This window comes from Carcharodon carcharias, chromosome 1, assembly GCF_017639515.1.
Source record: "Carcharodon carcharias isolate sCarCar2 chromosome 1, sCarCar2.pri, whole genome shotgun sequence".
Lineage (NCBI taxonomy): Eukaryota > Metazoa > Chordata > Chondrichthyes > Lamniformes > Lamnidae > Carcharodon > Carcharodon carcharias.
The window spans coordinates 114,549,929-114,562,602 of NC_054467.1; the positions used below are offsets into that span (position 1 = coordinate 114,549,929).

General features: G+C 39.3%; 1 protein-coding gene across 2 annotated transcripts in view; it reads right to left on the minus strand.

Moving 5' to 3' along the window:
* Positions 1 to 348: 348 nt before the first annotated feature.
* Positions 349 to 12,674, minus strand: part of tapt1b (transmembrane anterior posterior transformation 1b) — a 143,453-nt gene continuing 131,127 nt past the window's right edge. The window contains exons 13-15 of one of the 2 annotated variants that reach the window (XM_041192247.1): positions 4,471 to 4,631; positions 2,414 to 2,476; positions 349 to 2,319 (exon numbers count right to left, since the gene is read on the minus strand). In XM_041192247.1, coding sequence (XP_041048181.1) covers positions 2,093 to 2,319; positions 2,414 to 2,476; positions 4,471 to 4,631 — 451 coding nt within the window. In that variant the 3' untranslated portion in view covers positions 349 to 2,092. The remainder of the gene's footprint in view (positions 2,320 to 2,413; positions 2,477 to 4,470; positions 4,632 to 12,674) is intronic. The other variant, XM_041192334.1, reaches the window with a different exon arrangement.

Here is a 12,674-nt window from a genome sequence, read left to right on the forward strand (position 1 = left end):
AAACTATTGCGAGTGTGTGCTGATGTTGGCATACTCGGCTGACGTCAATGTGCTTTATTTCATGCTCCGGCGCGTGCCCACACGCTGAGCGAAAAATCCTGTCCCTTGGCTCCTTTGGCATCAAATAAGAGGTGGATTAAATTTTTGGGTGGAGACCCAAAAACAAAATTTATTAAATGATCTCCGTCCAAAACATTACTTCTTATTTTCTCACCATTTCTTGTTTAAAGCTTGCAACTGACCATTTAAATTTGTGCATATAACAATCCACGATCATAGGACAATGCTATTAAGTGTGACGAGTCATGCAAAATAAAGTCAGCTAAAAGAGTGGACAGGAAAACGCCCTTTATAAAAATATTTTAACAAATAGTTTATTCAGTTCGGACTACAAAACAACACTTTTTATGCAAAACCGACTCCCGTGCAAAAAATTAGTCAAGCATACCTTAATCTTCAGCTGCATTTAACAGGTTTGAATCTAGGATTGTACCTATATAGTTCTTCGTCAAAGATTTTAATTGTTCATTATGATTGGTCATGATTTGTTACATATATTACTAACAAACAATATGTGTTACAAAAACATTTATTCAGCATTGTTCATTTACAATATGTACTAATTATAAAAAAGATACAGAATATTTGGTGCCATTATAAATTTTAGCCATAAATCCCTTTGCAGTTACCTTGGAAGTGAGTACAGGGTCAAATTTATTGTTTGTTTGAAATTTGGATATTTGCAGCTTGATATCCCACCCCCCAGAGTAAACAATAAGCTAATTTATTCAGATTCGCCTGGTGCTACTTCAGTTAAACCACTTAACATTTCAGTTTACATGAAATATTTCTTGCAAAACAAGCTTTTTGAGTAGTTAAATGAAGAGTTATGTCATCATTTTTTTCATGAAACCTTGAACTAAGACACTATGGTCTATAGTGCAAAATAACTATAAATAAGCATTGCACAGACATAAACCATAACAGATTAATGCACAACTTAAAAAGTACATGTTGGATTCATTTACTTTCCTATGTACAAACACAAAGCTGTGGGAAAATGATGCTCTTCTGCCTCTTACCAATGTGTACCTATATCTTTTGTGTTTTATTGCTTCCTAAAACATAGCTTGCTCAATTAGTTCATATGAACAACTTTGATCTCCAATTTTTCTATGAAGCACAATCCTTCAGATACAGTGAAAAGAATCCTGAATGATGGAAATCTGAAATAGAAGTAAAAAATGCTGGAAGCACGCAGAAGCTTCAGCAGCATCTGAAAGATATGATGTGTTAATGTTCTAGATGGAACCTCTTGAAAAGATTATGAGAACTTTTTTTCTTTTTCAGGTGATAAGCAACCACTGTGTTTCCTGTTCTTAGAAAAAAATATAATGCGTTATTATATGGATAATAACCTTTTAAGAGGATCCACTTGTATCAACATTTTCTTTATCAAGATTCCCCACATCTCCCATTTTATAACTGAAGCTCCTTTGGAAATATTTGTAAACTTCAACTGAAATATTTTCGGGTCAGCATTACCTGAATTTCTTTCCTAAGAACAGCAATATAGGATTTGAATTTAAAAAAAAAAACACTGAGCAGGCACATCTCTGTACAATGAAAGCCTGAAGTATTAGTGAATATTGTTGAAAAGTTATAAAAAGCCAAAAAAGTTATCTGGCTGTATGCTCACATGACTGTTTCAAGGTGCATTTGCATCACGGGTGGCAAGAAATATTGCACAAAGAATCCACGCAACTGTAGAGAAAGCTGTCTTGAAAGCATTTATCTGCCAGGTCTCCACAGAAAACAACCAAAAAATTCTCTTCCTTTGCCACAGGAAATTAATACACAAACCAAAATGGCCTATTCCAAACCAAACATTTCCAAAGATGGAAAAGAAACAGGTAAAATATATTTTGGTTTGAGTCATTAATAAATTATAAAGATTTCAATAAATATTCCTGATCAGTGCCTCCTTTGCAGCTTTCGAACCTTTATATATTGTCAAGCTTGACAGTGTTCAGTTTGTCATGCAAAGGCTTACATCCGAAGCAGCTCTTCTAAAGGTTAAAGTGTGCAATAATCAATCAATCCGATTTCCACAAATTGTGAACCTGTCTATTTCTAGTAGATCTTCTTTTGAAGAACAGTGCTTGCCATCAGATTTTCCCTGTGGTACTCCTTTGTCCTCTACGTCGGGGGTTGCAAGAAATTGGTCAGAACTGTTGCTTGAGACAAGAGTTGATACACTTTCTGATAGGGATACAGGCTGGCTAATGATGGACTCTGATTGCATTTCTTCTGAAGTACCTGTCAAAGTGAAATTATCCCCTTATAGGTTTTGCAAATGAACATCAATATATTAAGACATATGCCAAATCATTTATTTTAAACATGAACATACCTCCATGGCAAAATGCTTGCAAACATTCTGATTGTATCTCAACAGGACTTCCTACATAAGATACTAAATTAACATACAAAACAAGGTCAAAAATTAAAACTATATTATAATTTATACATGCGATTTTGTTACACTAAAATGTAGATCCTAAACTACAATAATATTTAGAACACTTTAGACCTACTACTCCTCTTTTGCGTTTCAATAGTAAAAATTGTCAGTTCTAGCACTTCCCGGAATAACTATACTAAACTAATATCAAACAATTAAAAAATAATTTCAGAAGAATCTATAATTTAATGATGCATTTATATATGCATAATGGATTTTATTAATTGCTCCATTCCTGGGTCAAAATTAGATTTCAAGGAAAATTGGTGGAACAGCAGTTATTCAAATAAATGTATACAGCATCAAGTCAAAATATCCCCCCAAAACTCTAGCCTTCCTGAAAAAAATTCAGCTGCTATGTTTACTTTCAAGCTTTTACTTAAAAATTAAACCATTCATTTTCAAAATGAAATTCTTAAAGCAGCATTAACTATTAATCAAACGTTGCTGTTTTATCGGGAAGCCCTTGCAGTAATCTCCTCTGGTGGTCAAATGTCTAGTTTTACCATCCTATCATTAATTCTGGCCTTTGAATATAATTAACCTTTTGACAATTTGAAAAACTGTTATTTTTATGCCTGGTAATATCTCACCAAGTTGGGTGGTCACATTCATTCATTTGCAGCTTGTGAGACTTTTTCATATGCAAAATATTTTAAGCAATTTAATTTGTTTGTTTTGCAGCATTTGCTGGTTCTAGATTAGTAATGCATGGAGAGTAGGGAACTGAACATTTGATGTGATTAGTGTGTGCAGCTTGTTGGCTCCTGATTATGTTTTTTAACCTGTGTCTATTGGAACAAGTCAACATGGTTATCAGATAAAATCATTCAAATAGTTTCTTCATGCTACAGTCATGTATAAAGGGTGATGTTTACACTCAAGGTATGGTATGTTGTTTTTGCAAAACATTTGATTTTGTAGTACAAAAATTAGCTGGCTGGGTACAAACAGGGCTGTAAGTTGTTGGAAGAAAACTGAGCTGAAATATAGAACTAAAATGACTTTTTCCATTATTACAGTCGTTCTGAAAAGAAAACAATGCTAATAAAAACCTTAAAACTTCATCACATTTCCTACATGTTGGCAATAATTGCAGTAGAAAACAAAGCTGTCTTATCCGATCATCATCAGCTTCAGCTGTTCTTTGTTTTCACTGATGTTGAAAAAAATATGTAAATAAAGGTTGTGATCAGAACAGAGTGAAGGCTTTCAGGCTGATGTGAAACTCCATAGCTCTGTCATCAACTCAAAATGCAGGAATTCTATCCAATATATAGATACTTGTGCTAAAACAAGTTTTATAAACATATGTAATTAACATTGGAATTTTGATTAATTTAATTGATCAACTACTAATTAAATGTATCTGATATGTTTAAAGCATGGAATTTTAAGGTTGAAGATCTGAGATAGATTATTGGTTCATGATTCAGTGTTCCACTTCGAGGGGTATGACATTAAATTGCAGTATGAACAAGACTTATTTTATTTTTTAATTTTTTTTTAGTGATGTGCACGATTCCCACACATAGGAAAGGAAGCAATATTTTGCAGCTCCATATTGGTATGCAACTGCCCAGTGGAACTGAATAAAAAATTTTATCAAATATGACTAACTAATTCTATTAACGTGCAACTTACCAAAGAAAATCTTCACGGCACTCACTACTATCATCTGATTTGTCTCTGTGGGTAGCTTTCAAATATAACTGAAATGCTTCTACGTCAGAAATCACTAACTGACATTCAAATTATTTATTTGTATTCAAAAGATATCTTAAGTTATAATTGTAGGAACGCACTCATCTTGCAAACAAAATTATATTAGGACATTCATCTTTCGTTTACCCAAATGAAACATTAGAAATACATTTTTTTTAATGAAGGTAGTGTTTGTCTCAGTATAAAATGCTAAAAATAGGTACCATATGAAAATTAATTACCTTGAGGTGATTTAACTTTGCTGACAAATTTTTTGGCATGTTTCCCAGGGGTGCTGACTGGTGGGGTTTGAAACAATTTTTCCTCCATCTTGGCCTCTTTCACATATTGACATGATTTCCCCAGCAACACAATGCTGTTGAGAACTTTAAGTGCAATCAGTCTTGAAAGGGGAAAAAAACTATGTTTAGAACAGTAAACAGAAAAGCATGGCAAGGCAATTCACAAGAGGCATAATCAAATAAAAGGAAACCAAGGAAGTGTGAGATATAAAGCAGAGATGGCTAAAAGCTTGGTCAAACAAGTGGGCTTTGAAGAAAAAAAGGTTGAAAGGAAACATGATTTAAGGAAAGCGTCTGTGGGGCACGGGTGGTTGAAAGCTTAATTGGCGATGGTAAGGCAAAAAGAGGGAAGATGCAGAAATTAAGAGTTAAAGGAATGGGGGTTTGGAGGAAGTCTTTAGGGACAGAGGTGGTGAGAGAGGTAGGGGGCAGCAAGTCTATAGATGGATTCAAACATGAGAATTTTAAATTTGTGGCATGGGGATGGGCGGGGGTGGAGTGGAGGGGTGGTGGTGGGGAATTGGGAGGCAATGTCGGTCAACAAGGGCAGGGACAATGGGCGAGCAGGGCTTGGACTTAGTGCAGGACAGGATACTGACACAATTTTGCACGAGCTGATGTTTACCGAGCAACTGAATTCATTTAAAATCCATTGTGAAAAATGGTTAACCACCCACTTCTTTTATGTGCAACAAAAAATAAAACCAAGGGTTAAAACAAATTTATACATAAATGCCATATTTGACAGCGTACAATTTTCACATGTAAATGATATAAGTACAAATTCCATGGGTTTGTACAAGAAAACGTCTCCTAATTCTGACTGCCTCTACCTCCAGCCAGAAGTGAAGGTGCATTATAGTTAAAAGACAAAAACCTCATTGTTTCTGATTAACAGCACTCAATACTGAAAGGCATTATGTAGATAGCCAATAGGCTGGAATCTGCACCATAACATCCACTAGTTTGGAGTATAGATGAAAAAGTAAAAAATCTTCAAGGGTGATTTGGAAGTTATGCTTTGTGCAATTTTGTGGTTAGAGCACACCAAGTGCTTCAACAAGTTCTCGTCACTATGACAAGACAGACTTTCAGGTACTGAAAACTGTGCAGAGGAATTCATATGATGATTCTTTTAAAATCTGGACTGAGTAATGAGGGAAGGAACAACTACTACTTACATTTATATAGTGCCTGTTAATGTAATTAAATGTCCCAAAGCGCTTCAGAGGAGCATTATATAACAAAGTATGAGACCGAGCTACATAAGGAGATATTAGGTCAAATGACTAAAAGCTTGATCAAAAAGTTAAGTTTTAAAAAGTGTCCTGAAGGAGCAAAGCAAGTTAGAGGGGTGAAGGGAAGGTAGTCCATAGTTTGGGGCCTAGGCAACTGAAGGCACGACCACCAATAGTGGAGCAATTATAATAGGAAATACACAAGAGGCCAGAAATAGAGGAGCTCAGACATCTCTAAGGGTTTTGGGGTTGGAGGAGATTACAGAGGTAGGGAAGGATAAGGCCATGATGGGATTTGAAAACAAGGATAAAAATTTTAAAATCAAGACACTGGCTCACTTGGCTCCCACCAAGCAATGAGCACAAGGGTCACTGGGGAAGGGGACTTGCTGTGAGTTAAGACATGGGTTTTGGATGACCTCAAGTTTAGAGGATAGAATGTAGGAGACCAGCCAGCAGTGCATTGGAATAGCTGAATCTAGAGGTAACAAAGGCATGGGAGGCAGATGAGCTGAGACACAGGCAAAGTCAAGTGAGGTTATGGAGTTGGAAATAGGCAGTCTCAGTGATGGGATGGACGAGGTTGGAAACTCAACTCAGGAGAATGCGAACAGATTGGTTTAATCTCAAACTATTGTCAAAGAGAGGCATGGAACAGTTAGGGAACAGAGTTTGAGGGGGGACCGAAAACAATGGCTTCAGTGTTTTAATTGGCAGAAATTTCTGCTCAGTCCATACTGGATGTCAGATCAGCAGTCTGATAATTTAGCAACAGTGGAGGAGTTGAGAGAGATAGTGGAGTGGTAGACGTGGGTGTCATCAGTGTAAATGTGAAAATCAATGCAGCACCTTCAGATGATGTAGCCAAGGAGCAGCATGTAGATGAGAAATAGGAGGAGGTCAATGCTAGATACTTAGGGGACACGTTTGGTAACGATGCGGGAGCAGGAAGAGAAGACATTGCAAGTGATTCTCTGGCTATGAGTAAATAGATAAAAATGGAAACACATGAGAGCAGTTCCAGCCAGCTGGATGACAGTGAAGAGATGTTGGAGGGGGATTGTGAGGCCAACCATGTCAAAGGCTACAGGCGGGTGAGCAAAGATGAGGAGGGAAAATTTACCTTTGCCACAGTCACATAGGATGTCATTTGTGATTTTGATAAGAGCCATTTTGGAAGTATGGTAGGGGGGGAAACCTGATTGGAAATTTTCAAACATGGAGTTCCAGGAAAAAAAGGGGAACAGATTTGAGAAGCGACAACACAGGAAGTGAGTCTCATGAACATGATGAGCTCAGAGAGGGCATGAGGGGAGATTGGAGAAAAATAGATAGAAAGAGGTGAGTTCAGGGCTAGGGCAAGGAGGAACATTAAAGGAAGTTTGGCCAGGTGGGCTAGTGGAAGGGAAGGACATAGGAGTGGAAGCCGATCGAATTGTCTCGATTTTAATGACAATGAAGTGTATGAGCTCCTTCCACTTGTTGTTAGAGGTAAGGGTGGAAGGATGGGTGAGGGGTTTAAGAAGACAGTTTGCAGTGGAGAACAGAAGCCAGGTGTTTTCTTTGCATTCCAGGATGATCCTGGAATAGGGAGCAATTTTAGTTGCTAGAGTAGAACCCAGTAGTGTTTTAAGTGGTCCAGCAAGAAAGGAGGAACTTGTGTGAATCATCCATACCAGGAGGTTAATATAGGAACTTGATCAATGTCCATTGTAGCCATTGTAGAAAGTTGCATTTATTTTGCAATTTTAACATATGAACATGTTCCAAGGTGCTTCATACATAGGTTTACGAAAAAGGACACCAAGCTACAAGGGAGAGGTTAGAAGGCATGACCAAACATTTGGGATTTTTTAAAAAGTGGAGAGAAAGGTAAAGCGATTTAAGGAATGAATTCTAAAGGTAAAGGACAATGGCAGCTGAACATTCTACCCGCAGTCGTAGGGTGAAGGGGAAGCGAATGTACGAAAGACTAAAATTAGTAGAATGGAGAGCTTGGGAGCAAATATAGGATTAGAGGAGATTGCAGAGACATGGCAGGGCAAAGATTTTACATGTAATATGTTGCAAGACCGAGAGCCAATGTAAATCAAAAAGACATGGTTGATGGATAACTGAGAATGATGATGGGACAGGATAGGATTTACTAAGAGTGGCGGATGGGAAGTCAACAAGGCATGTGTTAGGCATAGCTGAGTTTGCACATGACAAAGGTATGACAAAGAGCATTAGTGGCACAGAGCTTAAGGTAATTGTAGTGGAAAACAATGTTCTGGGGGTGGAATTGGTTAGTCTTTGTGGTGAACAGGATACAGGATTTAAAGTTCAGCTCAGAGCTGAATAGGGTACAACATTTATGAATAGTTTGGTTCAGAACGAGACAGTGGTCAGGAAGAGGACAGAGTCAGTAATAAGGGAGCATAACCTGTATTAGAGGTCTGTGGGTGATAGTTTCAGCCTTCCTAATGATTAGATGAACATTTTGTCTCTGGTTCTTAATGTCAGAGAGGCAGTCTCACAGCATGGAGGTAGTGAAGAAGTCAAAAAGGTACAGAAGTACACAATATAGAACAAGAAAAGATTAGCTCCAGTGCCCCTTTTGAATATGGTACAATCTATGTGAATCCTCAATCATTCAATTTCAAGAGAGGCAGAGCTACGCATAATGAGCACATAGATGAAAACTGACCTTGTGCTTGTCAATGATGATGTCGAGGGCAGCACGTATAAACTTAGGTAATCTGGAAGTGATAGTGCTGGGGAGACAAGTGAAGCCATTTCTGAAAATGCACTGACTGTGTTTGGATAGAAAGGAATAGAACTATGCATGGGCAGTCTGATAGAACTAGGTGACAAAGCAAAGAAGGAGATGTGCTAGGGTGACCAGTTATATGGAATGTTATGGGAAGGCTGAAAAGGAATAAAACATACAGGTCACAATCGCAGAGGTTATTAATCTTGTGACGTGGGTCAATAATTGGCTAGGAGCTAGGAGACAGAGTAGGCATTTATCAGGAAATTACCAGATGAAAGGATTTAGTAACAAAACAGCACAAAACACTATTCAGAGTATAGAAAGTTGCTCTACCCTTCAGGTCACTTGGGGGAATTAAGAGTCATTTCTTTCACCTCCACTGGGATACTGATTTATCAATCCTTGCCATTACAAGCATGCAGACAAGCCATTATTGCTATCTAGCTTATACCCAAAAAAGATAGCAAGCAATATGAACCATCTCACAATGAACTTCAATTCTGATTGAACTTTGAAATATCCTGATATATGAGCTGATTGCTATTTTGCCAGCTTTCCTCTAACTCGTACATATGTGACTTCACTTAGCTCAATTCAGACAACATTGAATGGTTTTGTGCTACACTACATTAATGAAGGTAATGGTGCTTTTCTCAATGTCAGTATTGCAACCTCATCACTGTTCACGCCCTACAATCAAAACATACCATGGGCCAAGATTTTTCAGATGGAGAGGGCCTCACAACCAGGTGGGTAGGTGAGGCCTGGCGAGTTGAGGAGAGGCTGTGGGGGAGGGAGCACCCTCAGGTGGCAGACCTTGGAGGGTGCACCCAATGTGGAAAGGAGGCATCCCCACCCCCGAGGCCTGAGCAGGGTAACTTTCCGGGCTTTCCCCTATTCCTGAACTCCTCCCACCTGGTTAGAAATTGAAGCCAGGTGGGAAATGACCTTAAATGGTCATTAATTTCCCACTTAAGGACCTCAAGCAAGCTTGGGTGAGCCGGAATAGGCCTAGCCTGTCCCACTGTAAAATTGCGGACAGGTGACGTGGGAGGGTAGTGGGCAGGCCATTTGTGGAATTTTACGGGGCACCCCACCTGAAAGCCTGTCGGCAGGGAGCATACAATTCAACCCCTTGGGCAGAATTTTGCCCTTGGTGGGCAGGAACGGGCAGGAAGGTGGGCGGGAATGGGCATGAAGCTGACCGCTGCCCGCAATCGGCACCACACCACAACTTCATACTGGCGGGCCATACGTGAAATGTGTGCGGCAGTGCTGAGCGCTGCCTGTGTGGGGGGAGGGGGGTAGCGTGAGCGGGCTGAACGCAAATATTGCACATGCACGCGAGTGAGCGCTGCATAATCGCCGAGGCATGTAGCTGCCTCAGGGAGATGAAAAGATATTTTTTAAAAAAACATAAAAATGTAATAAAAGATGTCCCCTCATGTAATTCTGCCACATGAGCAGGGACATGTTATTAATGAAAAATTAAAGTTTTTATTTTATTTTTATCTGCTTTTGGAAACCTCATCCCGCCCATGGGTGAGGTTTCCAAAAAAATGCAAATGCCGCTTGGCCTTTTTGCCTGCCCGCCAGCCATCAAATTTTTCACTGCCCATAAAACCTATGTTAATTGATTGCTTAATGGCCTTAACAGGCCTTTTAATTGTCAGTGGGCAGGCTGCCAGCTCCAGCATGCGCCCTCTGAACTATCGCGCCACTGCAGGTTGACTTTGGCACGCTCAGCTGATGTCAACGTGCGTCATTTCATGCTTAAGCAGGTCGGATGTGTACCCGCCCACTGAACAAAAATTTCTGCCTCATGTTTCAACAACTTTCTAGCAAGCTCCAACAAGAACATAACTCAAAAAATCTGCCCCTCTTTTACTGTCTGCATTCTATTATATCAGCTATTCAGGTTCCACAACAGACAAGACAGCAATATCTCAATTTGAATAAAAGGGGGAAAAATTCCATGAATGTGCCTTCTATAAATGTATTTCTGTTCTCAGTTGTGATGCTTTGGTCAACTCTGAGCAATTTAGTTGATGGATTATGTCAGTCATGAATACTAGCCCAAATGGATTTTATCTATGGAAGGTATTCTTATGATAATTCCCATAGACTATTAAATCCTATTCACCCATTTACTGGTCCTAATTTGATACTCTATTTTGATGCTGAGAAGCCGTCATTTGTTTCAAATGCTGAGAATCTATAGTCCAAAGGGAATAATTTCATTTTATATTTTCATTTTAAATTTTGTATTTGATTCAATATTTGGTGCTTACTCCGTAGGGCATTATTGTTGTGTCTGACTCTAGATACTTAAATAGGAACATATGAGCAGATATAGGCCATTTGGCCTTTTGAGCCTGCTTTACCATTCAATAAGATTATGGCTGATCTGGTTGTGGTCTCAGCTCCACTTTCCTATCTGCCCTCCATAACTTGCGACTCCCTTGTCTAATAAAAATGTCTAACTCTGCCTTGAATAAATTTAAAGACTCAGAGGCCAGGATTTTCCCCTCGGCGATTTGGGGGCAGGGCCCGCTCGCTGATAGGAAAATGATGCGGGATGACATCGGGAGGAATCCCTGATATCATCCCGGGCCATTTAAACCTTCATACTCTCATAGTTACCTTTACTTAGGTTGAAAACATTAGGCATGGAAACACACTGAATTCCAAATTGAACATGAACTTCTACCTTGTTGTGATTTCTGTCATCTAGAAGTTCCTTTAAGAAGAGGTTACTGTTTAATCCTCTCCTGCACATTACCAGGTCGAGGATACCCTGTTCCCTGGTAGGCTCTAGAACATGCTGCTCTAAATTGTCCCGAAAACACTATGAACTCATTTTCCAGGCCACCTTTGCCCATCTGATTTTCCTTATCTACATGTAGATTAAAGTCACCCATGATTATCGCAGTAGCTTTCCTACACATCAATTTATTTCTTTGTGTGTCCTCTGTCCTACACTGTAACTGCTGTTAGGGAGCCCATAAACTACTCTCAGAAGTGACCTCTTACCTTTATGATTGAACCATAGAAAATTTACAGTGCAGAAAGAGGCCATTCAGCCCATCATGGCTGCGTGACCAAAAAGAGAAAAAAAAACTTGCAGCTCATTTTAATCCCACTTTCCAGCACCTGGTCTGTAGCCTTGCAGATTACAGCACTTCTGATGCAGGTCCAGGTACCTTTCAAGTGAATTGAGCATTTCAGCCTCAACCACCTACTTAAGCAGTGAATTCCAGATGATCACCACCATTTAGGTGAAAAAGATTTTCTTCATGTCCCCTCTAATCCTCCTAGCGATCACCTTAAATTCATGCCCCCTGGTAAGTGATTCCTCAGCTAGGAGAAATAGGTCTTCCCTGTCTGCCCTATCTAGGCTCCTCATAATTTTGTACACCTCAATTAGGTCACCCCTTAGCCTCCTCTGTTCTAAGGAAAACAATCCTAGCCTATCCAATCTCTCCTCATAGCTGCAATTTTCAAGCCCTGGCAACATTCTTGTAAATCTCCTCTGCCCTCTCTCCAGAGCAATTATGTCCTCTTGTAATGTGACCATCAGAGTTGTGCACAAAATTCCAGCTGTGGCCTAACCAGCGTTTTATACAGTTCTATCATTACACCCTTGCTTTTGTATTCGATATCTCACCCAATAAAGGAAAGCATTCCATATGCTTTCTTGACCACTTTGTTCACTAGTCCTGCCACATTCAAGTGGACATGCACTCCAAGGTCTCTTACTTCCTCAACCCCTCTCAATAACTTCCCGTTTATTGAATATTCCCTTGCTTTATTTGCCCTCCCCAAATGCATTACCTCACACTTTTCCAGATTGAATTCCATTTGCCACTTCTCCGCCCACTCAATCAAACCATTGATATAATTCTGGAGTCGACAGCTATCCTCTTCACTATCAACTACATGGCCAATTTTTGTGTCATCTGCAAATTTCCTAATCATGGCCCCCAAATTTAAGTCTAAATCGTTAACATATACAACGAACAGCAAGGACCTCAATGCTGAGCCCTGTGGAATACCACTGGAAACCGTTTTCCTTTTGCAAAAACATCCATTGGCTATTACCTTTTGTTTCCTGTTACTGAGCCGATTTCGGATCCAACCTGCCACCTTTC